The following is a 27,066-nucleotide window of genomic DNA, read 5'->3' as shown; positions in this document are numbered from 1 at the left end:
CTAATTAGGAAAACATATTCTTACCTCTAAAATGACTTTCTTATGTGACTCCTTAGAGAGACAAATAAACACAAGGCCTTCAGGTACTTTATTGTCCTTCAGTGGTCTATTGCTGTTACCAATTTGTCAACTCAAGTGTTATAATGAAATGTCCACTTTGATGTCTCTTCTTACTTTATTTTCTTGAATATTTTACTTTACTTAAAACACCACCTTTGATATTGTAAGTTTTAAACTGCTGAATCTTTTATGAACTCTAGTCAATAAGTTAAAAAGCTAATGCTTTGATGAAATAGATGAAAACTATTCTAATTTACAAAGTTAGATGGTGTCCGTTTTTCTCATGTTTTCTAACAGCCTCATTTTAATACTTTATGCATTCAATTTTAATAAAATAAAGCGTCCATTACTAGTCATGATGATATTAAAACTACATGAATATTTCTAACAACTAGGTAATAACTAAATAAAATATTAACAGAAACTTACTTGGTAGAAAACCATTTCAAAATTTATCAGGGAAGCCTTTTACAAGAATGAAAACAAAATGAAGTTTGGTGCTTAGCAAGAAAACTCAGTGAACTATTATAATACTATCATATATTTGTCTATTTGCATAAAACCTGATAGCACTGAACTAGTTACTTATTAGCCCCTGAATCCACTCACATTGACTTAGTTCTTGAAACAATATCCACAATATCTAATTGGATCCACATAATAAGCCAGTTAGCACTCAGGACAAATGACATTAACTGTATTTTAGCTTGGGTTCTGGGTCAGGCTCAGGAAGTCCCTAAAGTGCAACCTGAGTAGGAGACTCAGAAGGAAGAGCTTGGGTTCTGTGTGCCCACTACTTCCTGCAGCTTCTCTGTAGCTTCCTGTCGTTTCTACCTACCTCTGCTCTGGTAGACTGTCCGCCATGTCTGCAGTCCTGTGTCCTAGCTACTTTAACTTAAATTTTGTCAGCAAATTAATAAATCAAAGCAAAACATGTCCTGGGTTAAAAACAAGCTCTTCTATGCTTTCATTGTTCCTAGAATGCCAGTTTCAAAGTGAGCACTGCCTCTTTTTTCCAACTGGTTTTCATGCATTGACTCTCATTTCAAGTCTATATGAACATTTCAAGAAATGACACAAATTCCTGTCTTGCATAATTTTTGTTTCTTCATTGGTGAATTATCAAGGGCCTTAGACTTTTATTTTGCATTGTGAAAGAGTTGCTGGGCTAACCATGAAGTCCTAGTCTGTCTCACACCCTTAAATTAAAGTACTAAATGACTCTCGTATCCCTGGGTTCCATGTCTTCAATTCAACCATCAATGTTAGAAAGTATTCTTCAAGCCTGAGAGGTACTGAGCCTGTACAAATATAATTTAAGAAAATTAATCCAGAGCCATATGACAACTAATCACTTATCATTTATGATTTTGGGCGTTAGGAGTAATCAAGGCATGATGTAAACTATCAGGGGGGGCTATATTCAGGACATGTTTGATTACTGTGTGTTTTAGAAATGGGTCTTGAGCATTTCAGGTTCTGGTCTCTGAGGAGAAGTTTTGGAAATTATACACCAAGGATACTGAGGAATTGGTAGATTCCCTCGTGTAGATTATGTTGATAGCTACGGTATTTTTCAGCTTAATTCTGTACTTCCTATGTTATATTATATCTCCTACCAGAAAATACTATAGAGCTAAGAAATAAATACAGCTATTCAAAAACTCTAAAGCAAGTTGCAAACAAAAAATTTTATTATGCCTTTGTTATCTCTTGCTTCCATGCTCAAACACTATCTCAAGGAAATTGGTGATTTCTATTAACCCATTGTTGATATAAGTGAGAAGCCAATGTCACTAGCATCTCTAGAAATCACAATTGTTGCCGAATTCTACTACCCCAGACTATTCAGTTGAGCCACAAGGGTTCATTTGTTGTCTGCTAGGATGTTTTCCAAAGCATGTTTAAATTTTCTGCTCCAACCAAAGGATGAATGGCTTTGATATTTATCCTCTCACTGCTTCTCCTGCACCTGTGCAGCGTTGATACAGTGGACACATAACAAACAGCACCCGCAGTAAAGCCATGGACTCAGGTAACAGCATCCCCAGAAGGCATATAAACAAAGCATTTTCCCAGGCAGTGGGAGAGGTCACTTCTAATATCTTACCCGTTTCCCAGCACATATAAAATACAAACATTCAGACCCTTAGTCTAAAGATACCCCCAATTTTTCATTTCAATCTCATCCCCATAATTCCTTCCAAGAAAACTCTACTCTTCATGCTGTTTCCTCTTTTGCTATTATAAATACAATTTACAGAGAAATTGTAAATAGAGGTATGATATTTATATTTTGTTTACTTTTGAGATTTTAATTTAATTGTGAGCAATGCTTCAAAAAAACACTGAGTAAAAGTTTCTCTGTGAAATACAAAATAAAACACTTTTTTTGCATCTCAATTTTGTTATAGGCTCTGGCTGACCAAATTCTCCTCTTTTAGTTTTTCTGTGTGGAACACGTGTTCATTCTTTACAGCTTAGGAGTCACAACGTTTCCTCTCTGAAGTGTCCCATGACCTCCTAGATGGACTAAATCTTTCTTCCTTGCGTTTCCAAAGCTTCTATACTTCTCTCTTTAAGTCACCAGCTCCTTTGGCCCCTCAGCCCTTTTGTTACACATCCTTCCATTTGTCCATTCACTTAGAAGGAAGTGGATTCTCAGCCTTCAGATGCAAGGCTAGTTTGGAAAGACAACAGAAAGGGAACAAATTAAATAAAAATCTAATCAATTTGATATAATTTTGTCTTTTTATATAAAATCTACTTCTTTAAATATAGAGAATTTATTTCATTCTTCTTTGAATCCCCATGTTACTTTAGAAATAAAATACTCATTCATCATTAACCTCTATATTTGTTTTTTGTCTTTTAGTATAAATCATGTTAAAGGATACATTGTATAAGCATTTCTATTTAGCCTGTTCCTTCTTTATAACTGGCTTCAAAGTGCCAACATGAATGGGAGAAAACACCTAAGACCCTAAGCCTAGAGAAGGAGCTAGTCAGTTAATAGTTGCTGAGAGGAGGAGAATCAGTCTTCTCTAAAAACAAGCCTCTTGATAGGCTATCCAGTGACAAGTGGTTTACAGACACAGGTGCACACACACACACACACACACACACACACACACGGTGGCATGTGCATGTATAAAATAGGAATTTAAAAAGAAGTCATGAATTTGAGAGAGTTCAGTCAGAGAAAGGGGTTGGAAGTAATGTAAATATACTACTTAGATATAAAAGTTTCAAATTTTGTTTAATTTTAAAAAGTGCCAGCCATGCCTCCTCTTCCAATTTCTTTCTACTGACCTATCCCTTCCCTTATTTTTGAAAAAATTTTTATTAAATTGTGATGAAGACAGATGCCATTTTTATTATGGCCATGCCTCCTCAAAGTCATTAGTGCTTCCACTGGTCCCTCAATTGCATGTCAACCAGTTGTATATTCTATCAAGTACTATAGTAAAGTGTTAAATGTAAAAGTGAGTTGCTCTTGTTCTTCTCAATATCTACTATGGCCTGATTTAGTCATTTATAGTCAAGAAGAGAAGACAAAACTTTGAGACAGAAACAAATACCACCAGTCCTGAGCAGAGGGATCTGAGGAGAGGGGCCATACAAACAAGCCAGTATTCCAGCAGGACATGTGAGTACTTGAAAGTCAAAGCCTCAGGCTAGCCAGTGCTGAGGAGTGTAGGGACAGAACCCCACCTGATTCTCTGCACCTTCCTGATGTGGCAACCATGGAGTCAACTGTTCTTCCAGGTTCATCTGTGGGAGCAATTAAGTAAGCCTTGCAGACTCTTCACAGTGCCCACTGTAATAGATGCAGAGCTCCCCATAACCCCTCCAAGATCCCTGAGCCCTCTTTGCATGAGGATAGCACAACATAGCCAGAGGTCAGTGTGTGGGAGGATCACTGAGCTTAAAATAAGAGCAGGAAGGCCAGGCCTCCAGGCATTCTAGAAAAGACGTGTTCTAACTTGGCAGCCATCTTGATTTCCTTCTACCACTTGTGGCCGCTTGTCTTTGATTCCCTAATTACTTAACACTAGGTTCCTCGGGGTATATATTTCTTTCTCTGTACCCATGATTCTCTGATGGTCTTATCTCTTTAAGTACATGTATGTGAAAAAGGAATCTATACCTCCAGCTCTCCTTTCTTCTTTGAACTTCAGCTGCACAATCACCTCCAAAATGAGTTCCCTGGGAGATTGCTTATTACAAACTGATAAGCAGATCCTCTACCATGTGATGAGGATAAACAGGAACATTACAAATGGGAAACTTTCCTTTAAAAACACATTGGGTATTTCTCTAGGTTCCAAATTTTTAGTTCAGGAATAATGGGAAGAGGACAAAATTGTGGAACAAATCTCTCTCAATAAATTGGTACTTCTGTTGCAGGTGTGATGTAGTCACATGTTCTTGGAAAAAGTAATTTGTCTTCGTTTCTAAATTACATCAACAGAAGAATTCACCTTTATGGGTGAATCTCATTGTGCTTTATTTTCTGTCCGTGGGTTGCTGTGACTTTGTTTCTGCCAGCCTTAGGCTTACTGTGTCATACACATGCATGTGCACACTGGCTAGATGGCCCCTTCTTTCCCTCCACCTCACATTTTAGAGTTTCTGTTCCTAGAGTTTTCTCTAGGGAACAGAAGGACATCTTTGAATTACTCTGATCACTGCTAGCTATAGTGCTTCTTAAGCTTAAAGCCCTTCTATATTAACTCCATTGAGTTTGGGTGTTTCTGGAGTTATCACTTCTTCACAAAGCAAAAGTCAACAGCTGATGAGCTGTTTAGAACATATTGACTTTTGCTTTGTGTAGAAGTGGAACCATTTTAATAAGGGAGTACCTGTCTCCCAGACACACACTGGAACATTTAGTGATTTGAATTAAGATAACATTTTATTAATTCATTTGAGAGTTCCATAAAATATAGTTTGATCTCATTCACTCCAACTCCTCCAACATCTATCCAACTTAGTTTTCTGTTCTGTCTCATTTTGTTTTTGTTTTACCCCATCAGATTCAAATGGTGCTTCTCAAATACTCTTAAATAAGGGCCCTGCCCTGGTGAACCCTCTGCGAGGTCATATCCTTAAAGTAAACTGATTCTCCTCTTTATCCTAGTAGCTATCAGACACCAATATCTTTACAACAAAGAGTAAAACACATATGCGCTTACCTCTTCACCACCATGCCATGGTTTTCTTTCTGGCCTGGGTTGGCACAAACTTAATGCATGCTATGATTATTGTGTGAGTATACATGTGCACATGTCCTGTTGTATCTTTTAAACACTGTTTCTCTGTTTTCATCCACCATCTGTCTCTTACAATCTTCTCAGCCCTTCTTCTAGCATAATATCCAAGCCTTGGGATAAAGAGTTTGATATAGAAGTCCCATTTAGAGCTGAGCACTCTATAGTCTTTTATTCTCTGAAGATTAACCAGTTACATATACCAGTGTTATTTACCATCAGAAGTGTCCCTGATTATAGATGAGATATGCACTAATCTATGGGTATGATAACAATAAGTCATCAGGGATGATTCTAATCCTATGTCTACTTGGTAGAATAATAATAGTAGGTTCTTCCCTAGAGCCTATAACCTATCTAGTCATAGGCTCTTGATGCTATGATGGTGTGAGGTATGAATTAGGTCTTAAGTCTAATGAGAATGTAATTTGATACTGCCGTAACATTTTTGCCAATATTGTACCAGTGTCTTCTAGCAGAGTCATTATTGGAGCCCACAAAGTTCACAGCTGGATAAAATTTATTATTAAATTGGAATAAAAAAATTAAGTGGAAAAGGGAAAAAGTAGAGAATTTTAGTCTGAAGAGCAGCAAGTGAAACCTTAAAAGATTAGAGTCAGTATTGTGTGTGCAATGTCCCAAGACAGCACATAGGCCCATGTAAAAGGAGTGCAGGGAAAGCCACATGAAATTAACACAGAAATACAATGGGTCTGGATTGTGCTGAAAATGATATGCCATTTTAGAACTTGTAACTCATTGAGATATAAAGATTCTGTAATGTTTTGAAAGATGACATAATGATTTTCCTGTTAGTAATATTACCCCGGTCTGTGCAGAAGAGGCTGTAGATCATGTGTTTAGAAGCATATAGAGTAGTGAGAAGTTTACTAATCATACCAATAAGAAATTTTGGGTGACTTGGTCTATGATGGTACCTACAGGGTGATGGAAGATTCTGAACACATTTGGAAGAGGAAGCTAACTCACGTTACTGTGAGTGTAGATATGGATACAGAAAGGAGTGAAGACTGGTTTAAGACTTGTAACTGTGTTATCCACATGACTGAGAAGCAAGATTTGAGCTTCCAGATTAGGCTGCACAATCTGGAGCATGTTGAGTTGACATGTTTACTGGCTATGGAAATAGAATATACTCAGAAATATCATATCCAAAGTGTGTCTTGGCTCTCCAATCTCATGAAATCCCCCTCTTCTTGCACTACACTAAAGATGATTCAAATATTTTTATTTTGTGAGAGGGTGAATGTTTCTATCTTCCCTCTTTGCATCCTGGACAAAAACCAAGGTCAATATATAAAATCATCTGGCCTGCTAAGAGTAGAAAGAGCCCTTATGCCAAGTGAGCTGCAGGATCTAGCTACTATTCATGGCAGGAGCTGGAGGAGTACATATGGGCTGGATCCTAGGGGTGCTGGATCAAAGGTATGGAACATCAACTTGGATAAGAAGAAGTTGATGTGGAAGCCATCTCTCATGTTACAGGATTTAATACCCTGTCAAGGAGCCTGGAGGATGGTACTAGCATGCTGATAAATTGGCTCTTGGAAGGCTAGAGAAGCAACATCACACTCTAATTTAGAAAATCTAGAACTGCCACTGCAAACAATAGAAGAGAGAGACATGACCATTCATGGAATCTATGCATAGGCCAGAAAAACTACCCTATAAAATTTTTTATGCCTTGCCAAGTTTGTAGGTCTGAGGAACTTCTTAGAAACCAAGTCCAGTGATTCCCTGTGTAGGAAGTCCTTCTCACAATGATGGCTTCATGGCTATTGTTTCCTTCACCTGTTACCAGGAGGATCTATGACAATGTTCTTGAAGAACAATTGTTCTGGTGAGGAAAGACTGTACAAACATTTCAAGAACTGAGGTATATTATGGTCATACTCTGACTCCACTTTTTACCCTAACTCTTCCCAAATCTCACTGTCACATACCCATTACTTTCCAACTTCATGTCCTTTTTATCTTTTCTTTCATAAATAACCCAAGTCTAGTCTTAGCTGCTTATACACTCATGAGTGTGGATGACTTACCAAAAGAAAGCTGAATTTCCATTCTCCAGAAGTAGAAGTCACCAGCTATTAACAGCTCCTCAGATTGGAATGGAAGCTCATGACCCACCCCAAATACACACACACACACACACACACACACACACACACACACACACACACATGCACGGATGCACGCGCACACACACACTCATGAGGTTTTTTTGTAAGTGCTTTTTGAGATTAAAATATGATAGTATAATTTACCCATTATCTTTCTTCCCTCTAAACCCAAACCCTCCGGTACACCTCTTTGCTCTTTTTCAAATTCATTCCCTCTTTTTTTATTGATTGTTGTTATATAAATATATGTGTGTCACAAAGTGAGGTGAGTGCATTTCTAAATATGTAAATATAATATACTCAGTCTGTATGATGTTACTCATATTTATGTTTTAGGGCTGACCGTTTGCTATTAAATAATGAACTGATGTACTCTTCCCTGGGGGAGATGATTTCTCCCATTCTCAGCATTCTGTAGTTGCCTGAAGTTCTTTGTGTCATGCTGAGGCCTTTTGTGCTTCCTACAGTAACAAACACTCACCCTGTTAGACACTTCCTTGTATCCTCCTTGCTCAGCTCGTTTTTGTCTTGTGGGTAAGACTTTATGAATGGAGCTTCTGCCTTTTTTAGGACAAGGTCTAACAACCAATTCCTTGATCCTCTAGCTCTTAAAATCTTTCCATCTACTCTTCTGAAATGATCCCCAAGCCTCACTTGCTGAGATCTGGATTATATTGTAGTTACTATCTGTTGGGGCTGCATTTTGGCATTCTTCTGTAATGGCCTCTGATAGTTCTAAGTGTCCTTGATGAGAGGTGAGCTATCTTATCTGTGGATATAGACAAATGCTTTGAATGTAGCTATGCATTATGCCGTTTTAGTTCTATGTTCTCTTCCAGTCTCCATGACTATACTAGGCCTGTAGTTGACTAGGGTTCCAGTACCAGGCAGGATGTTCCTCCAGTTGACTAGGACAATTTAATTTTCTTAATGGAGATTTTTCTTGATTTCTCAATGTGTTGAAGATTTGATCTAGCACATCTTCCAAAGACACAGATGTTAAAGGCATGGTGCACAGCCTGGCTCCTTTAGAAGGCGGAAGGAGTATTAGGATGTACTCTGAAGAAGGTTGGTGGCACTGTCCATGTCCTCCTCTTGCACCCATCCATAAAGTAAAAAATTTTGATACATTTTACTACTGCAATGTAGGCAATAGGACAAGCCACTCATGGTGAAACCCACAACCATGAATTGCAATGAATTTTTTTCTCCTTCCAAGCTGATTATAAAAGACTTTTTGTTGCAGTTACATGAAACTGACATACTATCTGAACTCTGCCCCATAAATTTCTGATTCTTCCCTTATTCATCATTTTCCAAAATATTTATCCTCACACATACTAGTGTACCTAGTGTAGAAAATTTAACTAGAAATTTTCATTTTTCTTTTTGCTTTAATAAAAACTCTAGGAAGGGAGATTTTTTCAACTTCATTCAATGCTATATCTTTATTGCCATCTTTATATATATTATTAAAATCCTCTTATAGCTAGTAAACTGAGCCTTAGTACTGTCCATATGCACTACTATTGTTGCAAATTGTTGAGTTGTGTTTTTTCCAAGAAGTATATAAAAAGCCTCAGAAATCAGCTGTACTAATTACTAGTTATTGTTTTAAGTATAGAATGGATTTGTTTTATAATTGTGATGTGGAATGCAGTGGACTCATACATAGTTTCTCACTTTGGGTAATTTGCACTGGATAATCAGACTAATGTACACACCAATGGCACATGGAAACATTTGTAAAACAAACTTCCCTGTAGTCATACTAAGCTCTGTTCTGAGTCCATGAAAAATGACTTCCTTTTCTTGCATCAAAGAAAATGTTCTCTACCAGTAACTCAAAGTAATTGTGTGTCATCCTTTAAGAAAAAGTTGAGGCTTATAATTGTAAGCCAAATAGGTTTTGTCAGTTGGCCTATACAGGAAGCCTGACATTTGGAAATCTTCCTGGGGTCTTCCATGATTGGCTGTCTCAATTCACTGGATTAAGTCTTCTCTGTTTATTAAATCACAACACCAATGCCAGGAAGCTCACTACTTCCTATAATTCCAGCTTCAAAGGACTGAACTCACATCTACTGGGAGAGCAGTTAGCACTCTAACCATTTGACTATTCCAGTCCCCAAGCCACCTGCCCTTTTTTTAAATTGACAGCCTGTCCTTTTTACTGGGAAGAATTCTTTTGTAGCCTATATCATGCTTCATAAGATACATGTTTCAAGTACCTTCCCCTGCTCTGTGGTTTCCTTCTTAATTCTTGTCCTTTGAAAAGTCTTTTTAGGTGTGTGATGTATGGTAGGATGGGTAGAGAGCTGATCTCCATGAACCATGGAAACTGATGGAGACCCAGGGATGGTCTACATCCGAACTGGTACCTTCTGATACCAGAAATTTTACATTTAAATGTGATATAATTTACTAGTTTTGTCCATTAGGTTGGTGTTTTTAAATTAAAATTTTGCATCCCTTAAGGTTATGAAAATGTTGCCTCACACTTTTTATAGTATAAGTTTTAAATCCATAACCCTTTCAGAATTATTTTGATATAGTAAACCACCATTACCCATAAAGCAATGGAGAACATCAACCTAGTTGAGGTATATTTTCCTCAGTTGAAAGAAATGCCTATCTTTGCCATTCCCACATTGAAGGTCACTCTTGCCATTAAGTAAAGCATGGAACATTGTAGGACTGGCCCTGCAGTTCCTCAATAGTCAGTTCTAATAACCAAGATGGTGGCTGAATGTCTAAGGTGAGTATGATTTCGTGTACATGGATACTCTGGACCAAAAACAGAACAGGATAGGGCCAAATTGTATCCTGTACCTCAGAATGGCATAGTTTAAAACATGATTTATTTATTTCCAAATTTTTAAACATTTCTTGATTTGTGATTAATGGTTGATAAAGAAACTGAAAAATAAAGGCTGTAGTAATGAGGAGAAAGTACACAGTGTGCTGGACAGGTATTTGAGGTTTTGCTTGTTTGTTTGTTCCAGAAAAACACCCATTCTACCGAAAAAACAACTATTTCTCCAGTGACACATACCTTCACTGTAAGGTAGCCATGGAGTAGGTCTGTTTCTGTCCCCTCAGTGTGGAACATCTACAGGGTTCCCTCCATCTGCATTTGTGTTTGCGTTGAAAAGGCTGGACACTACCAAGTTGTATGACAAGACTTTGCAGCCAATGCCATCAGCTCTCCAATTTTATTTTTACTCATTTCCAAATAGTTTTTGCTCTTCTTGGGTTATTTTTTATTTCTATAAACTGGAGAATTAATTTTTCTGTTTCTTTTTAGAACTCTCTTGGTGCTTTAATGGGGATTACATTGATCTGGGGAATTTAGAGAAAGATAGGATCTTTTTGTGTTGAGTCTTTTACTCATGAACAAGTTATAGTCTTTCCTTGACTTAGCTCTTCTGTAATCTCAAAAAGGTGTCAGTTTCATGGAAGTTTTGCCCCTCGTCTGTTAGATCTGTCCTTAGGTATTTTTCACATCATGATGTGATTCTAAATGGCCTCATTTATTATTAGTTTATAGACGTGTTGTTATCCTTTGAATAACAACCTCACTATATTTATTTCCTTGTGATCAAATTCTATTTGTAGAGATTTTGGGATTTTCTTCAGATACAATCCCAAGGCTGGGGATATGGCTCCATGTGTAAAGTGCTTGCTTTCAATGCAAAGACCTGAGTTGAAATCCCAGAAGCCATCCATGTAAAATAAAACCAAGCACAACAGCACCTATAATCTCAATGTCCCTATGTTGAAATGAGAGACAGAGACAAGAGATTCCTGGGGAAACTCACAGGACCACTAGCCTGGCATGTACAGTAGCAAGTAAGAGACCCTGCCTATCAAATAGGAAAGACAAGGATTGATATCACTAACCCACACATATATGCACCCACACATGCACAAGAACATAAATATGCACATATATAAGTATCCCTCACACACACACTCAACCAGTTTTAAAATTAAAATCCTATTACTATGAAAAAATGTTCTGTTTTTAATCATCATGCCTTTGTTTTTATATCAATCTTCTTAGTACAGATTCATATCTCTTGGCCCTTGCCAATGGATTTATAGTGTTCTGACCAATTATAAGGCATCCATGAAAATGTTGGATGCAGAGTTTAATAATTGCTACCTATTTTTCTATTTCATTCATTTGTGAGATCTCAAAACAAGTGCATTTTGGATCTATAATTTTAATTGGCTTAATATCTTCTGCTTGCACTGAGAATAGACTACTATTGAAAACAGACTAGAAAGCATATAGTGTGAACCTGGAGTTTCCAGTGTTTTGTGTTTTTTTCTAGAGCCTGAAGTTTTCACAAATTTAACTTATAGAAAACATCCTGTGGTGATTCTCTTGTGACTGTTCTCTATGTGTGGCTTGTGTGAGTGAGTTAACTCGGGTATATGTCTTACAATATAATAATATTTTAAATTAGAATTCCAATTTCTAAATGGAGTCTTTCTCAGGAATGTAACCCCAAAAGTTCTCATGGGTAAATACAGATGCTATGAAACTAGTTTAATAAAATCAAAACCCCAAAATATGATGTTTAAAGTGTTTGGTGCATTGATTAAGTCCCCTGGGGGGCTCAGGGTGTTTAAAGCAACAGTTTGATTGAATAGAACAATAAATGCAGAGCTGACTGTATTTTTCTCTTTCTTTCTCATCTGCTAGAAAAATATAGATAATAGAGCTCATTTATTTTCTTTACATTTCAGAGCTCTGCAGATGGGAAAACACAGCCCAGTGGAAATGATTTCTGGCAACCTTGAGAAGATATGTTAGCATTCTGTGGCATTTCTCTCTGTGACATGTAAAGCATGGCTTTGCCTCATTGCAGTGTCACAGAGAAGTGTCACAATAAAGCCAAAATAGTGTGCCCTCAGGGAAAACTAGAAAGGGACCATTTTCCATGCACACACAAAGGGTAATATTTATTATAAAGCCTTTCATTTTAGCTCCAAATGCTGTCTGGGCTGTGAGTACTTTGCAGCAGAGAAATGCGCAGAATGTGAGATTTAAAGCAAATGTTATGTGTAAACTTAATTTATGTAAATGTAAATAAGAAGTAAAAAATAGAATGTACTCATGGACATGTGTGCATTTAGTCTGTAGAGTGCTGAGAAGTACCTGAATCAGCTGGTGCTGGCTGAGTCCAAGAAACGCTGAATTGTGGACTACACTGCTCTGTCTTGTCAGCACAGAAACTCTTTCTTTAGTCCTTAATATTTATAATATAGAAATTATCTTTGCCGTTTGCTAGATGGGAGATTGAATGTGTCAAAAGATCCAGCAGTTCATGGCAGTTTACACAGCCAGGATCTCTGACTCTGTTTCAGTACCATTAATGGAAGATAAATCTAAACCTGTACTTGTAGATAAATTAAATTTGTTCTTCCATAGTTTCACACTTGTGTAAATGTATTCTGACCACTCTTACTCTACCCTCTATCTCTCCCCTCCTACCTCTGTCATTCCAACTTTGCCTACAAGTCTCTTCCATATCACCTCTTTTTGTTTTGTGACCCTCTGAGTTTAACCAGGCCCATTCACCATACTATCCAGTAGAGCCTGGTGGTCCCATCTGTGGGAAGACAATGATCTTCTCCACCCCTAATATCTATAAATAGCCAGTAATTCCACAGTGATGAGTATGGCCCTGTAATTGACTAACTATTGACAGGCCAATCTTGTGGGGGTTCTGGGTAGGCAGATTCTGTTGTTGTGGGATCATCTTCCAATGGTTGCGAGGCCCAGAAGGTAGTATTTCACAGCCCTCTCCTTTTGATCCAGCTCTTGCGTTCTTTCCATCCATATGTAGTATAGTGTTTCCTGAACTCTGGGGTGGGGTATGTAAATGTCCTGTTAAGAAGTGAGTGCACACTGATTTTCAGCACTTTGAACACCTATGAGTCTGTATTTGCCAGTGTTTGAAGAGAAGCTTCTCTGGTTTAAAAAAAAAAAAGACTAGCATTATTTAGAAAGCATGAATTTGTACTTCTGATTTTAGAAATATGTGCATACCTCTTCATCCCACACTCACAAAATTTTTATTTTTCCAAATATTGAGCTTGCTTTTCATCACCATGGACAGCTATCTCATAACGGCCAAGCTACCTCTTCACTTTAGGGCATTATAAGATTTTACCTATTTAGATATTTAATTTAAATTAATTATGTCTATATATGTATGTCTATGTGTGAGTGCATGCACATGTGAAAGCAAGTGCTGGTGGAAACCAGAAGCAGGTCTTCAATTGCTTGGAGCTAGAATTATATGCAACTATAAGCTGTCTGATGCGGGTGCTAGGGTCTGAATTTGGGTCTTCAGTGGCACCTGCCCATAGTTGAGGCACTGTCTCCCAGCCCTTACCACCTTGTTCATTTTTTTTAATTGCTGTGACTCAATGTGATCTCTAGATGAAGTGTTTCCATGTAAATGCACCTGAACATCACTAGCCAAAGCCATACATCGAGCACCTTCAGCTAGAGAGCGGTTTCTACATAATGTCAAATCCATGCAGAATTTGGCCAAATCTATTGTTCTGGTCTGGCAATATGGGAAATACAACAAGCCTTGAGAGCCTGCACACTGGGTTCAATTGTCGATCCCACCAGATAGTAGTTTTGTGTGTTTGTTTGTGGAATGCTACTTTCTTCGTAACTGAGTAATCTTCTATGATAATATTAAGAAGGATAAAGTCTGAAGGACCAGCCAGCATTGTGCAGCCCTTATCTTTAAAGAAGAGAATTGTATTTCCAGGTTGATTAGCCCTCGCTAACTAACCCCATGATGAAAGGCTTCTGGTGCCAACAAATCCCTTTCCTCTGTCACCTTCATCTTCTTAAATGTTATGGTAGTAATGCTATTTGACATGAAATTCACCTTTTTAATGCATTTTGAATATGTGATACATGTTGATGACCTGAGGGAATTGTGTAACAGATCTCTGGAGTTTCTTCATTTTGCTCAATTTAAATGTTGTATGTTTATTAATAATCTGCCACTCGTTTTTCAGCATAAAAGAAACAATTTTTTCTTATTTATTCTTTGAACTTTTCATACATTTTATGTAATGGCATTTTATCACACACATCTACCAGTTCCAGTGCTCCCAACTTCAAGTCCTCACATTTTTGTTGTTATTAATGACATGAAGTCCAATTAGTGGTTGCCAAATGTGTATGAGTGGGGCCACGCATGCACTATGGCATGGACTACCTACTAGTAGCCATGTCCCCAAAGGAGAGTGACCCTTCCTTAGGAGCCGTTAGTTTCTAATGGCTGGTCCTATGAGGTAAAATGCCTGTGGTACCCACCCACATTCAAATTGGAATTTTGGCTGGCTTCGTATTGTGCAGGTTTGTGCAAGTAACCATAACTGCTATGAGGTGATGTGTACAACAGCCATGCCCTATCTAGAAGTCAAAATTTCACAGCTCTCCTCCTCATTCATCAACTCTCACATTTGATTCATTCATTCTTCAGTGATGCTACCTAGACCTTGGGTAAGTGAGGTTAATAATGATTCAGCCACAGCTGAGCTCCTCAAGTTACTTATAACCTGACCAAGGTTGAGTACAATATGAATCTATGGGTGTAATCAAATATTTAGAAGGCAGTTTGACCGCACAACTATTTGGTATAACAACAATAGTTTACACACTAGGACCTTTGATCTCCCCAATCATGAGATTTTGACCAAATTTATACTATCAGGCATGAAATTTCCCCTGTGGGCCAGACCCCATATCTAAACAGAAAGTAGTTAGTTGTTCCTATAACATTCACGCTAGTATTGCAACATTAGGCATGTCTTGTCTTGCCAGGACTATATGCCTTTTCTCCCCCAGAAGGTAACATAGACTATTTTGACACTATAAAAGTTAGCTAATGGGGAATAACTTCATGGTCAGTCAAGACCACTGCTATTCTTTAATTCTATGAGTTTAATGCTCTTGTGTTACTTGCGTTTGTAAAGGAATTATACACATTTACTCAGTGTATTTATGACTTATTTTGCATAATATAATATCTTCGAGGTTTAGCCATATGATAAATATGACAATATTTCTTTCTTGTTTAAAGTTTAGTTGTACTTGCTGTACATACATAGATTGTCCATTTATCTGCCCATGGAGGTTGAAGTGTTTCTACATACTAGCCATTGTAAGTAGTGCTACACATTCGACATTCAAATCAATAACACGATTCTTCAAAAATAGAGCTATGATTGCCTCACCAGTCCTACTTCTGAGTATTTCTGCAGAAGAATTAAATGACGAGACCATTAGATCTTCATTTTAATATTTTCATTTGCTTCTTTCCCAATACCAATTTAAATCACTCCAATTCTTAAAATCTATTTTCTGTCTCTAACTTTAATATCTGAATGGTCTAAGAGGCTCTCCTACTTTCTACAAATTGTCCTGGATCCTGAGAAGGACTGAATAACTTGACATGAATATTTTCTAAGATTTTTCTGGGACAGGGCTATGGATGCTCATTTGATTTTGGAATGTTGAGTTTTCTTGAACTCTCTTCACGCATTATCTCTTACCTTGTCTTCATGTCTTTGACCTGTTCCTCAAAAATGAGTTCTGTATTAGGACGGTGGGTGGGTGCACAAGCAGTTTTGTAGGCTGGTGCCCATTCTCTTTACATCAGCATGGTATGCAAACTTGTACTTTCTTCTCAGATCAGCAACTTCAATCCACATAGTTCTCTAAGTTCTCTACCTTCTGTGATCCTCTTACCCAGGGGTCTGAGGCTATTAGTGCCATTCAGTCATCTTTCCTGCAGTTTCTTTATGTGTTTAAACCTAGGTTCAAATCTATAAGAACTCATTAGTTTAGTTTGGAAAGTTCACTCATTTCTTCCTATTTCAATAATATTTAGTTCTCTAGTTTCCACCTTTTAAGAGATTCTTAAACTTTAGTTAAAAAGGAAGTTCATTTAGGAAGATCCTTCCTTTTCTAAAAGGAAGATGGTTTAAGAAGATCTTTCTAAGTTCCTTTTCCCATTTCTTCCCTTGGAAGTTTTTGCAACTACATTGTAAACATTTGAGAATGTGCATCTGACTTTACAGACTAGATTTCTTGAACATGTCACCATTTTTGCTTGGTGTTCAGGGGAGACCTTCTGACCAGTTGCTGCTATTACTAAGAATTGTTTTTGGTTTGTTTTTTTGAGCTGGAGTCAATAAATTGTTTCTCTGCTTCCAGGATTTTCTCTCTTGGACTTTTTTCATGTGAAGCTCATTCATTTATCTTCAAAGAGCATTTAACAAATATCTGTCATAGAGTCACTATTGAAATGCTATGATCTTCACAGATCTTGCCAGGAGAGTGTTTCTCTTAACTTCACACAGTAAATCTCCATTAATTGTGAGTGAGGTGAATGTAGGAAATCTGTTTTGAAAGAGCCTCCCTTAGGAACATTTCCAAATGGAGCCATGTGAGAACAAAAGTAAGGCTAGGATATTGGCCGTGTTTTGTGAAATCCAATGTTATATTTGAGCCTTTTATTTGTTATATGTGCCAAATGGGTGAAAAATCCAAAGGCACATTGATGTATGACAACTTTGCACTTTTTTGTGTCACTGGAGATGGGTTGAATGTCCATAGCTTATTCTGTAGCTTGGTGATTCTTTCAATCAAATCAGTGCATAAGACCCACGGTACCTCAAATCTGAGGCACCAGCATGGGAAAGGTAAGCAACTTTAGTGTCATAGCACTATTGGAGAACCTAGTTTTGTTGTTCTGGCATATTCATTGTACGTGGTGGTGTAATTTTCATATTATCTGTTTCTGGAGGTATGCAAACTGGTTTAAGTCTTGTTTCACCTCCTAGAATGTAGTGAAGTGAAGCAGAGATTGGCATATGTTACTCAGGAGTAACACTGAGTTTTTAAATACTTCTGACGGACTGTAAAGTAGAATTTTGAGAGAGACTGCTAGCATTAATTATAAACCCAACACTCCAGGACCCAACGTTCCAGGTGCCTTGAGTTATACTTGGTGAAAATCAAATGCCTAGCAGCAATGAATGCTATTTTACATGTTCTTACCTGCCCTGCTCTGCTCGCCCCAGGGTTGCATATGATTGCTCTATGGCGAAGAAGAGGAGAGCTGAAGAGCAGGCATTGGGAGTGCCAGTTAACAAGAGGAAATCTCTGTTAATGAAACCCCGGCACTACAGCCCAGACATGGACTGCAAGGAAAACCCAGACAACAGGAATGAGGATGATGGCCTAGAAACGAATGACCACTCCACTGCAGGTAGCAAAAGGCATGGCCCAAGCTTTATATACTCCTGTCACCAAACGTCATTCTTAGTACATGAAGAAGACACAGTTCATATCGCTGTTAAACTATATTTGGGATTTGGAAACAAAAACCCAACAATTGTTTCAGTCAATGTTCACTTATTAAGGCTCCATTTATTTTAATCAGATTCTATTTAGGGTCTTTAGTTTCAGTCTGAATGTGTCCTGGACTCACTTCAAATCATGATTAAGTTATACTTCTTTGTGTAGGAAGTAGCCTTAAAACTGTCTGTCTGGGGGTTGGGGATTTAGCTCAGTGGTAGAGCGCTTGCCTAGCAAGCACAAGGCCCTGGGTTCGGTCCCCAGCTCCGAAAAAAAAAGAAAAGAAAACTGTCTGTCTGAGTAAATGCCTAATTCCAAAAGAATGCTTCAAACTACAGGATGGATTTAAGCTTTAAGATAACTCTTCAATGATAAAGGCCAATGTAATGTTCACAAATGTACACACACACACACACACACACACATTTATTATCTATGCATACAACTAAAACAGTAATACATAATTTTTATCAATATTTTTAGTATTATTTGGCCCCAAAATATTATATTAATGACATGACTCAATGTCGGTGTTGTAGGACCTTCATATTTTTATATACTTCAAATAATACTTAGTGCCATCGATTGTAGAGGTGACCTAAAGCTGTTATACTTGAGGATTATTTAATGGGAGCACAAGATAAAAAGGTAATCCTGTGCCTATATCTCTAAAATAAATAATTTAAACTTATCTTTATAACACATTAGTTCAATCCTCTGCACACTCTTCAGGTATTCTGTTTTGGAGGAGTGAAATGTAGCTACAACTTCAATGACTTAGAGTTTATTCTCAATTCTCAGTTGCTGGCAATCACTTGCATCCAGGAGTTGAAGTGTCATTGATTCATGAATTAGAGTAAGGTGTCAAACTGCAAAAATTCTCAAAAACCTATCAAACCTTTAAGGTATAAGGCTTGACTAATAGAAATTTGAATTAGACATGCACTTGTCCTATTAAGTATATACTTTTACTGAATGTGTTTGGGTAAGCAACATATAATAACAATACTATGTGATTTATTCAAAAACATAAACAAAAGGTAGGAATATTTATAGATCATACTTTTACAAATAGAATACTAGAAATAACACTGGATATTATTTTTAAGATATAAAACGATATGGACTGAGGATAACTTTAAGGTCACAGAATCTTCTTCATCTTGGATAAATATTGAAGAGTCCATGGTCAAAACAATGTATTCTGATTGGTACATGGCTAAGAATATTTTTTATCTTTTTTTTTGTATATGATTTTAAGCCTCAGGGTTCATATTTAAATTTTAATCATCTTTAACTTTTTAAAATTTCCTTGATCTGGCCACTTGTATGGGTTGAATCATGGACACAACAGATACAATCTGATTTTAGAGGAAGTTCTTAGTGCCATCCATGAAGCCAAAGATGTTTGCAGATCTCACACCTTCTTTGATTATCATAAATACTTTGTATCAGTTAAGTGCATAGATTGTTCAAATGTATTCAGTAAACTGTTCAGTCACAAGTACTTATAGACATGTTTGTAGGCTTACGAAGGCTAATGGTTACATTAATATTAAAACTACTACTGATAGTGATGCTGAAATTACCATGTTGACTATTAATTTTCAACTCTTTATATATTTCAGACACATAAGTGATATTATTTAGTCCATTTTACAGTGTCACATAGTATGTAGAAACCTGGTCTTAGTGTTATAGATGAAATCATTAGAGACTAAAGAGAGTTAAATTTGAAAGTAGCACAATTTGCAAACTTGGGGAGAAGAAAGTCCTTAATAGACAGTCTGAAAAAACAAGTGAAATAACTCTTAGTTAACTGCTCTGTAAGCTCAGTCCTCCTTTCCCATCCTCCCTTCAGAATGCACACTGAGAAGAGCTTTTGCAAGGTTCAAATGAAGTTTCAGGTTCTAAATATGACCAATCATAAATGTTCTTACCCCAGATCAACAGAGAAAAGATTTTAACTTGCCTTTGGCTTTTGAGGAATTTTAAACAGAGAAGGAAGGGAGCCAAGCTCAGTTGCAACAGCAGACACCAAATTGCAATGCTCCTTGACTCCAGACACCCCAGGTCTTTGCCCTAAGAGGAGTGTGTCTAGTTGAGTCTTCCACGTACAGCTCAGATACTAAGAGGATAAAATACTCATGAATGCTAAGGCTGTTGCATCCTGGAAGTGTTTTGTTCTTCTTTATGGCTGTACCCCACACTCTAACCTGACTCACAAAACCTGGATGTGGTTACTAGTGTGGGTAATACTTTTTCCTAAGAATGGCTGTGTTACATGAGCCATCTCTTAAGGCATTTCTAGGCTTCAGGATACTTGTAGTATGTAATAGAAACAAAGACACAAACTAAGTCATGTGGCCCTTGGTCTGGTCTCAGCCCTCTACTGAATAGCTGTGTGGTCTTGAGCAAGTCATGAGAGACCTGGAACTGCAGGAGATTGACTAGGAGATGGACTAGGAAGCAACTTGTAGATTGCAAAATAGAGAATGGAGCACTGTGCTATATACCTCAGTTCATTGTCCTAGGAATGGTTGCTGGATCATCTATTCATTGGCCCATCCTCATCCTCTGGTACTTCAGACCAAGAGGTAACTAGGATCATGCAAGCAGATGCTGCCTAGCCAGTGGCAGTCATGTTCTCTAGACCTCACATGTTAGCTTCTAGCTTAGAGGGGCAGATGCTGTTCTGTGGTGCAGTCCTCAATGGCTTATATAGTCACCTTGTAGAGCCTTCCTTTCTGTAACCTCTGAAGTTTCTAGGAATGACTTTTAGTGATGAAAGCAGGCCAATCTTATTCATGTTGAAGAGCCTGCTAGTCCCCTGATGTTAGAGCCTTTGAAAATAGCATCTGAGGAAGGGAAGGGAAGCCATCCTTACTGAGTGCCTGTTGTATGTTCCTGTGATCTCTGTACTGGCTCCAAAACCTGTGCTGCTGTCTCCAGCTGCAAATAGAGACCTCAGGCTCAGGCAGGCCAAACAACCTGACCAGCAAGCATAGACACTAGCAACAGAGCTTAAGCTTCAACCCGCTGTGACAGACCATACTACTTCCCAGGAAAATAATACTGCAGACTAAACAAGGGGACCGTAGCAGATCTGGGAGAAGCCAGCACCTTGTCACAGATCTGTCATGTTTAAATGCTAACTTAGAGTTTTTTCTCATGCCCACAGTCAAAGCTGGAAGGGGTTTTCAGAACAAGGAAAGTTGGTTTGTGGCTTATCCCTATCCCTAGAAACCAATGTGTGTGACACATGTAAGCACCCCTACCAGTGAGGCTTCTCTCTTCTGAAGAATAATTAATAAATATTTTCTCTTAGCATATAACAAACAGTTGAACCAAACAATGATGTAAACTGGAAATGACCCAAAATGCAAGCAGTTGGCAGTCACTCAGTGAAGTGCATTGTCGTGCACATGTGCGAGTTTGTCTCCCCGCCTCTCGGGTGATCTGCACTTAATAGGAATATTTTAAACTATGTAGCTAAGCAACAGAGGTAATTGTTGCTTTCTAGAGCTTTTGTTAGCACTCTAACACAGCCCAAATATGCATAATTAGGTATAATGTCTATAAATCATTATTGTACACATGTGGGTAGTTAAGTGGAGTGAGAGAATAGTTCAATGAATTGAGCATATTCACTGAAAATGCTTTTTATTTGTTTTCTGTGGTTCATAATACTTTAAAATTATCATAACCCTTTACACTTTCTCTTAATAGCCAACTGTGATATTGAGAAAAACTTCATTTGCATTTTAGACTATGTTTAATATATTATTTAAAGCTGGAGTTGCTCCGATACAGATTCAGTAGAGGATAGGCCCATCCTATCAACGTTCTGTGCTTGTTTATCCAGCCTCTCTTCTAGGAACTGAAATGTTAAATTTTTCAGTTTGTGTTGAATAGATCCCAACAAAAGACTGCACCCTATAATCAGCATTATTTACAGGGACCAGTGTTGTGACTGAATTCTTCTCCGCATCCAAAAATGCTTTTAGTTACTATGGCAATATTTACTTGATCCTGGCAGTCCAGTGTTGATTTAGGGAGATAATTACCAGAAAGGAAGATGATGGAGATGTATTTTTGAGTGTCCTTGTCAGAGACAATGTTTATAAAAAAAATTGAATGAGACAAAAAAATGCACATTGTCTCCCAGGCAGACACCCTCCGCCACAGCTTCATGGTGAATGCTGCACTTTCTTTCCCTCCGAAGATGTTTATTAAAAAAGAATGCACTTCACTTGGTGTCTTTAGCAGTCTGCAAGGAGGTTTCTCATCCCACTTCCCATCCCCCACTTGCCTTTGAAGTGCAGAAATGGTTGTCTTTTTGTTTGAGTTTTTCTTGCTCTGGTTGGTGTCTGAAGACTCTTGCTGGGCTGTTTGGTAGATTTCACAGCCCGGTGTACACTAAGAATCCACATGCTCAGATGGATAGTTTGCACTCGGGTAGCTTTAGTGAACTGACCATACATATATATGCACATACATAAATACATATATGCATACATACACGTATACATACAACAAGACAAGTAAAAGAGTAGTACTGACAGCTACCTTGGACTGGCCTAGGCACTTACAGGTCTGCTCTTGGTCACAGTACCCAGGTTGTTAACATTTGACATCCTCAAACCACCTGTACCCTTCATGTTCTTTACTTTATAACACAATTACATGCACATAATAAAACAAGAAAGGCATTACTATTTAAAATACCTAGCCTGACAGTTATCCCATTTGTGTTCCCCTGAATACAGCATTGTAATGTGACACAGAAGAGTAAGTAAGCATGAAGACTTGAGAGCTTCAGAGCCCCTCAGTCAGGGTCTCTGTGTAGAGCTGTTTGTGTCTTAGTTAACATTGCATAAAGGCTGAGAACACTCTCCACGGAGAATTTAATTCACATATTCTTTAAAGATACAATGCGATGATCCAGACAGTTTATAGCATGCATATTCAAGTTCCTTCTGGTTGATAAGGTGTAGGAATGTAAGAGTGTATAACAGCAGGAAGCTCATTGTAGAACTATGTTGTCAAAGTACCAATTTCTGTCAGGACAATATACTAAAAGGACTCAGCTCTTCATTTACAGAAGATTACAGAAGCACTAAGCTTATTTTATTCCACAGTATTTATTTTTTCTCATTGTTGTTTTTAAAATGAATAGACACTATACATTATGCATATTTTGTAGGTATAGCAGTATCCATGTACTTACACATGTAGGCATATGTATTTGTGAGTACATGTATGTGAATAGTTATTTGAGCTCCTTAAAATATTTTTGGTGATCTACTTTTTAGAGATAGGACTCACTTGAGGTCTAGACTACCCTTTAGCTTGATAGCCTCTTGCCTCTCTTTCCTAAGTATTAGGATTATAGGTCCCTGCCACTATGCCCAGTCTCTTTAAATATTTTTGTTGTTTTTTTTCAATGTTTGTTTTCTTTTTTCGTAGATGAAATCGTGGTAAAACCCATGGATAAGACTCTTCATTTACCTGCACAAGAAAGCTCACTCCCCAAGGAAGACCAATACGCGTGTTATCCAGAGCTCATGGTCAAATCTCTGATGCATTTAGGTAAATTTGAAGAAAGTGAGTCTGTGCAGACCGTAGGTGAGAACTTAAATGGCAACGGCATCCAGTCTCTAAAAGCAGAGTGTGATGAAGCAAATGAATGCTTTATGGTTCATTCTGATGATGGAAGAGACAAAGTCCACCATTCCCAGCCACCTTTCTGCTCTTCCGGTGACAGTGAGAGTGACTCTGACAGTACAGAGAATGGGTGGGGCAGTGGCTCCAACTCTTCAGAAGACACTGACACTCACAAAGGCCCCAAACGCAAGCTGACATACAATAGAAAGGACCTGCTGGAAGTCCCTGAGATAAAAGCAGAAGATGACAAGTTTATCCCTTGCGAGAACAGGTGTGATTCTGACACCAGTGGGAGAGACCCACAGAACTCTCACATGGAACCCTTGGCTGTGAAAGTCCAGCCTTCCTTCCCAGAGGTTGAAGAGAGTGAGAGCCTGGCCACAGTAATAGCGGAGTCTGCTGAGGTGGAGAAAGCGAAGGGGAGCCTGAGTTTGCTGGAACAGGCTATTGCCCTACAGGCTGAACGGGGTTCCGTCTTCCATCACACCTACAAAGAGCTGGACCGATTTCTCCTGGACCACCTGGCAAGGCAACGGAGGCAACCCAAGGTTACTGATGCCAGTGGAAGGCAAATCTTTAATAATAAACGTAAGCACAGTGCTATATTCATCGCGGGAAGAAAGTTGATTTAGAGTTGGAAAGTATTAAATGTGCTTATTCTTTCTAGATTAGCCTTTTGACAACTTAATGTAATTTAAAAATAAATTCATATTCGTGAGACAGACCATTCCTTCCTTTGCAGCCACTCTTTTGGTTGCTATCAGCTCAAGGTCTGTGGATGCTATGGTATCTTAACACCTGAGAGACATATAGCACATCTGATTTTCTCACTAAGTTAGCTCTTTAGAATCACATCGTGCCTTTTAACTGTACTTGAAAGGACATTTTTACATGATTTTGACATATTTTATTAGACAAATCACTCTACCCCTTGTTCTAGGCTTATGGGGTTGCTTGAAAGCTTCAAAAATAGTCATCAATCACTTGTAAGGCAGGTAGGATGTGATGAGCCTTTTAGGATAAAACTGGGGATTAATAGACTTGTAAGCTGATATTTTTCCTAGCTTACCAGTAAGAGCCCACAGATACCTGGATCAGACTTAGACTTACAGAGAGAATGTGCTTGGAGAAGACCTTAGATTGCTCTACCAGCATCAGGGAAGTGATGCATCTTCCCTGATGGAGGCCTGTGCCTGTTCTCATATGCAAAGCCTACACCGTTGGTGAGTGATGTTCCCAATAGTCCACTGGTGCCCATAAAACATGTATACCATGAGTAAATTCAGGGTCCAGTCAGATTCAAACCTCCAAATATTGCTTTTTGGTTCAGCAAAATTTTCTGGAGATTGTTGGACATCCTAGAATCTAATAACCACAGAATCAGGGAAAGATATAAGGGAATGCTATGGTCAAAGATCTTGGTGGCTTCGAGGACTGGCATTTGCTTCATTAGAAGTTCTGATTGGGGAAAGCGATCCACAAGTGAATTTTTGGTAATTTTAAGTTCATGTCGATACTTACCTTCCATTTAGGAAATACTGCCTTGCAACTCTGAGGAGATAAACTAAGTATGGTGAAGGCTGCTGCTGCTGCTGGATGTCCTTCAGGGGTTTGAGTGGGAACAAATGTGCAGCTAGAGACACTGTTTATGGACATAGTTCATAGCTCTGTACACTCCTATCAGTACATAGTTTGTTGATTTTTTCCTTACTTACCTTTTTTAAAAGATAAATTACAAAATCTGAAAAAAAAGATGACATTCACTCTAAGCCATATTTTATTGGTTTTAAGATCTATATTTCCACCCCACTGAACATCCTAGAAATCTGAAGAGCATGCACCAATTTAAGCTTTAATATTTTTTATTTTTAAATCACATACAAAATAATGTTTCAGCGTACAATAGATGATGTTTTACAGGAAGTGTTACTCCATGTTTGTAGAAGCTTTATTTTAACTTTAAGTGCTTAATCATCTTTTGGTTATTTTATAGGGTTTCGAAAATCATCTATGTTTTCAGAGAGGGTGTGTATAGCAACCCTTGGCAATTTAGTGGCTTGGGGCACTACTGGAGGGAATGGAAGAATGAATAGGATGCCCTATGGCACAGGCCTGGCATTGCTTTAGAGTTCAAAGTCCAGGCTCAGCTGAGGAAGATATGGAAGGTGTGATCCATGTTGCTATGTGTGCATAGATGTCGAGACCTGCAGAGTTCCCACTCTGCATTCACACACACACTCTTCAATGCTCCCAAAACCAAAAGTCTGGGGGCATTGTCCTTTGACCTGCATCTGTATTGGCAGGTGACCAATCAGAGCATAGTTTGCTAGCTTGCCTAAGATGCTCCTCTCATTTGGGAGATGCCTTAGTCGTGGGCTCCTCTTTTAGGGACAGGACATTAAGATCTTAGCATGCTGTTCTACCAGAGTCTGTAGAGGAGCTAGCAGCACTGCAGCAAGTTTGTTAACTCTGCCACTGAACAGTCGGAGATGAGGCTGCAGTGTAAGCACTGTGCTACCCATGTGGGGCACTTGTCAAGTAAGAGGAGCAATAGGAACAATGGGGCAAGTCTGCCTGGTGTGAAGAAGGATGGTCCCAGGCAAACCAGGACACAGTAGCCCCGGGGTATGAAGTCCCCTCATTGTGTAGTGCTATACAAAGAAAATGAAAGAAGAGGCGTCTGTGAAGCTGCCCTGAGCCTGTGCTCTGGTTTCTTATCATGCAAACAGGTTCTGCCCTCCTGAGCATTTCATCTGCAGCTTTGTTTTGGGAGGCCCAGGAGAGAGCTGCAGACAAAGGTGCATGGTGGACTGTCAGTGGGCTCCACCTGGGCAGGTGCCAGCCCTGTTATCTCCAACACCCTTTCTGGCTTCCCTCAGACACACAGTGTGCTGAGGAGAGGAAGTGCTCAGCGCCAACCCTGTCAGTGCTTAGAAATGCGGTGTCACGTGGACAAGATCCAAGAGAGGAAGCACATCAAAACAGACACTGTAGTCTTCTCCTCTCTGAGGGGCTCTTTACAATACCATCAAGCCCCTCGCTCCAACTTGGTTCACTTCGACCAAACTTCAAGGATTTTGATCAGTGTCATGTGTGTTTTACATGCCCAAAATGGACTTATAATTCGGGAATATATTTTCATTAAGTAAAACCCGTATCTACAGAATTATAGAACATTACAATCTTAATATACTTTTTTTTCTCTTACACAGTACAGAAAAGAACATCCCCCCCCCATACTGTTGTTTTAGTTAAATCTTTCCTTTAGCGAACCATGCTGTTCCAGGGGCATCCCTGTCTTTGCAGCAATTATCTTTCAACCTCCTGACTGGTCCTGAACTGTCAGTGCTAGCTACAACTTGGAGGCTCCTCAGCCCCTCCTTCTTTGCAGAAACCATGCCCCCATGTAATTGGATTACACACAGCCTGCTGTGCCCCATCTGTCTAGGACTGCTTGTAATCCAACAACTGGAGTGACTTGGTATCACAGAGACACGTCTGCTCATGCAGT

The 27,066-nt window shown here is 38.5% G+C and overlaps 1 protein-coding gene across 2 annotated transcripts in view; it reads left to right on the top strand.

Moving 5' to 3' along the window:
• Window positions 1–27,066, top strand: part of St18 (ST18 C2H2C-type zinc finger transcription factor) — a 125,776-nt gene that overhangs the window by 41,297 nt on the left and 57,413 nt on the right. For both annotated transcript variants that reach the window (XM_087660513.1, NM_153310.2), the window contains 2 exon segments: window positions 17,612–17,799; window positions 23,358–24,143. In XM_087660513.1, coding sequence (XP_087516639.1) covers window positions 17,612–17,799; window positions 23,358–24,143 — 974 coding nt within the window.

Source organism: Rattus norvegicus, chromosome 5 (genome assembly GCF_021556685.1).
Source record: "Rattus norvegicus strain SHRSP/BbbUtx chromosome 5, alternate assembly SHRSP_T2T, whole genome shotgun sequence".
Lineage (NCBI taxonomy): Eukaryota > Metazoa > Chordata > Mammalia > Rodentia > Muridae > Rattus > Rattus norvegicus.
This window is presented reverse-complemented; position numbering and strand designations above follow the sequence as displayed.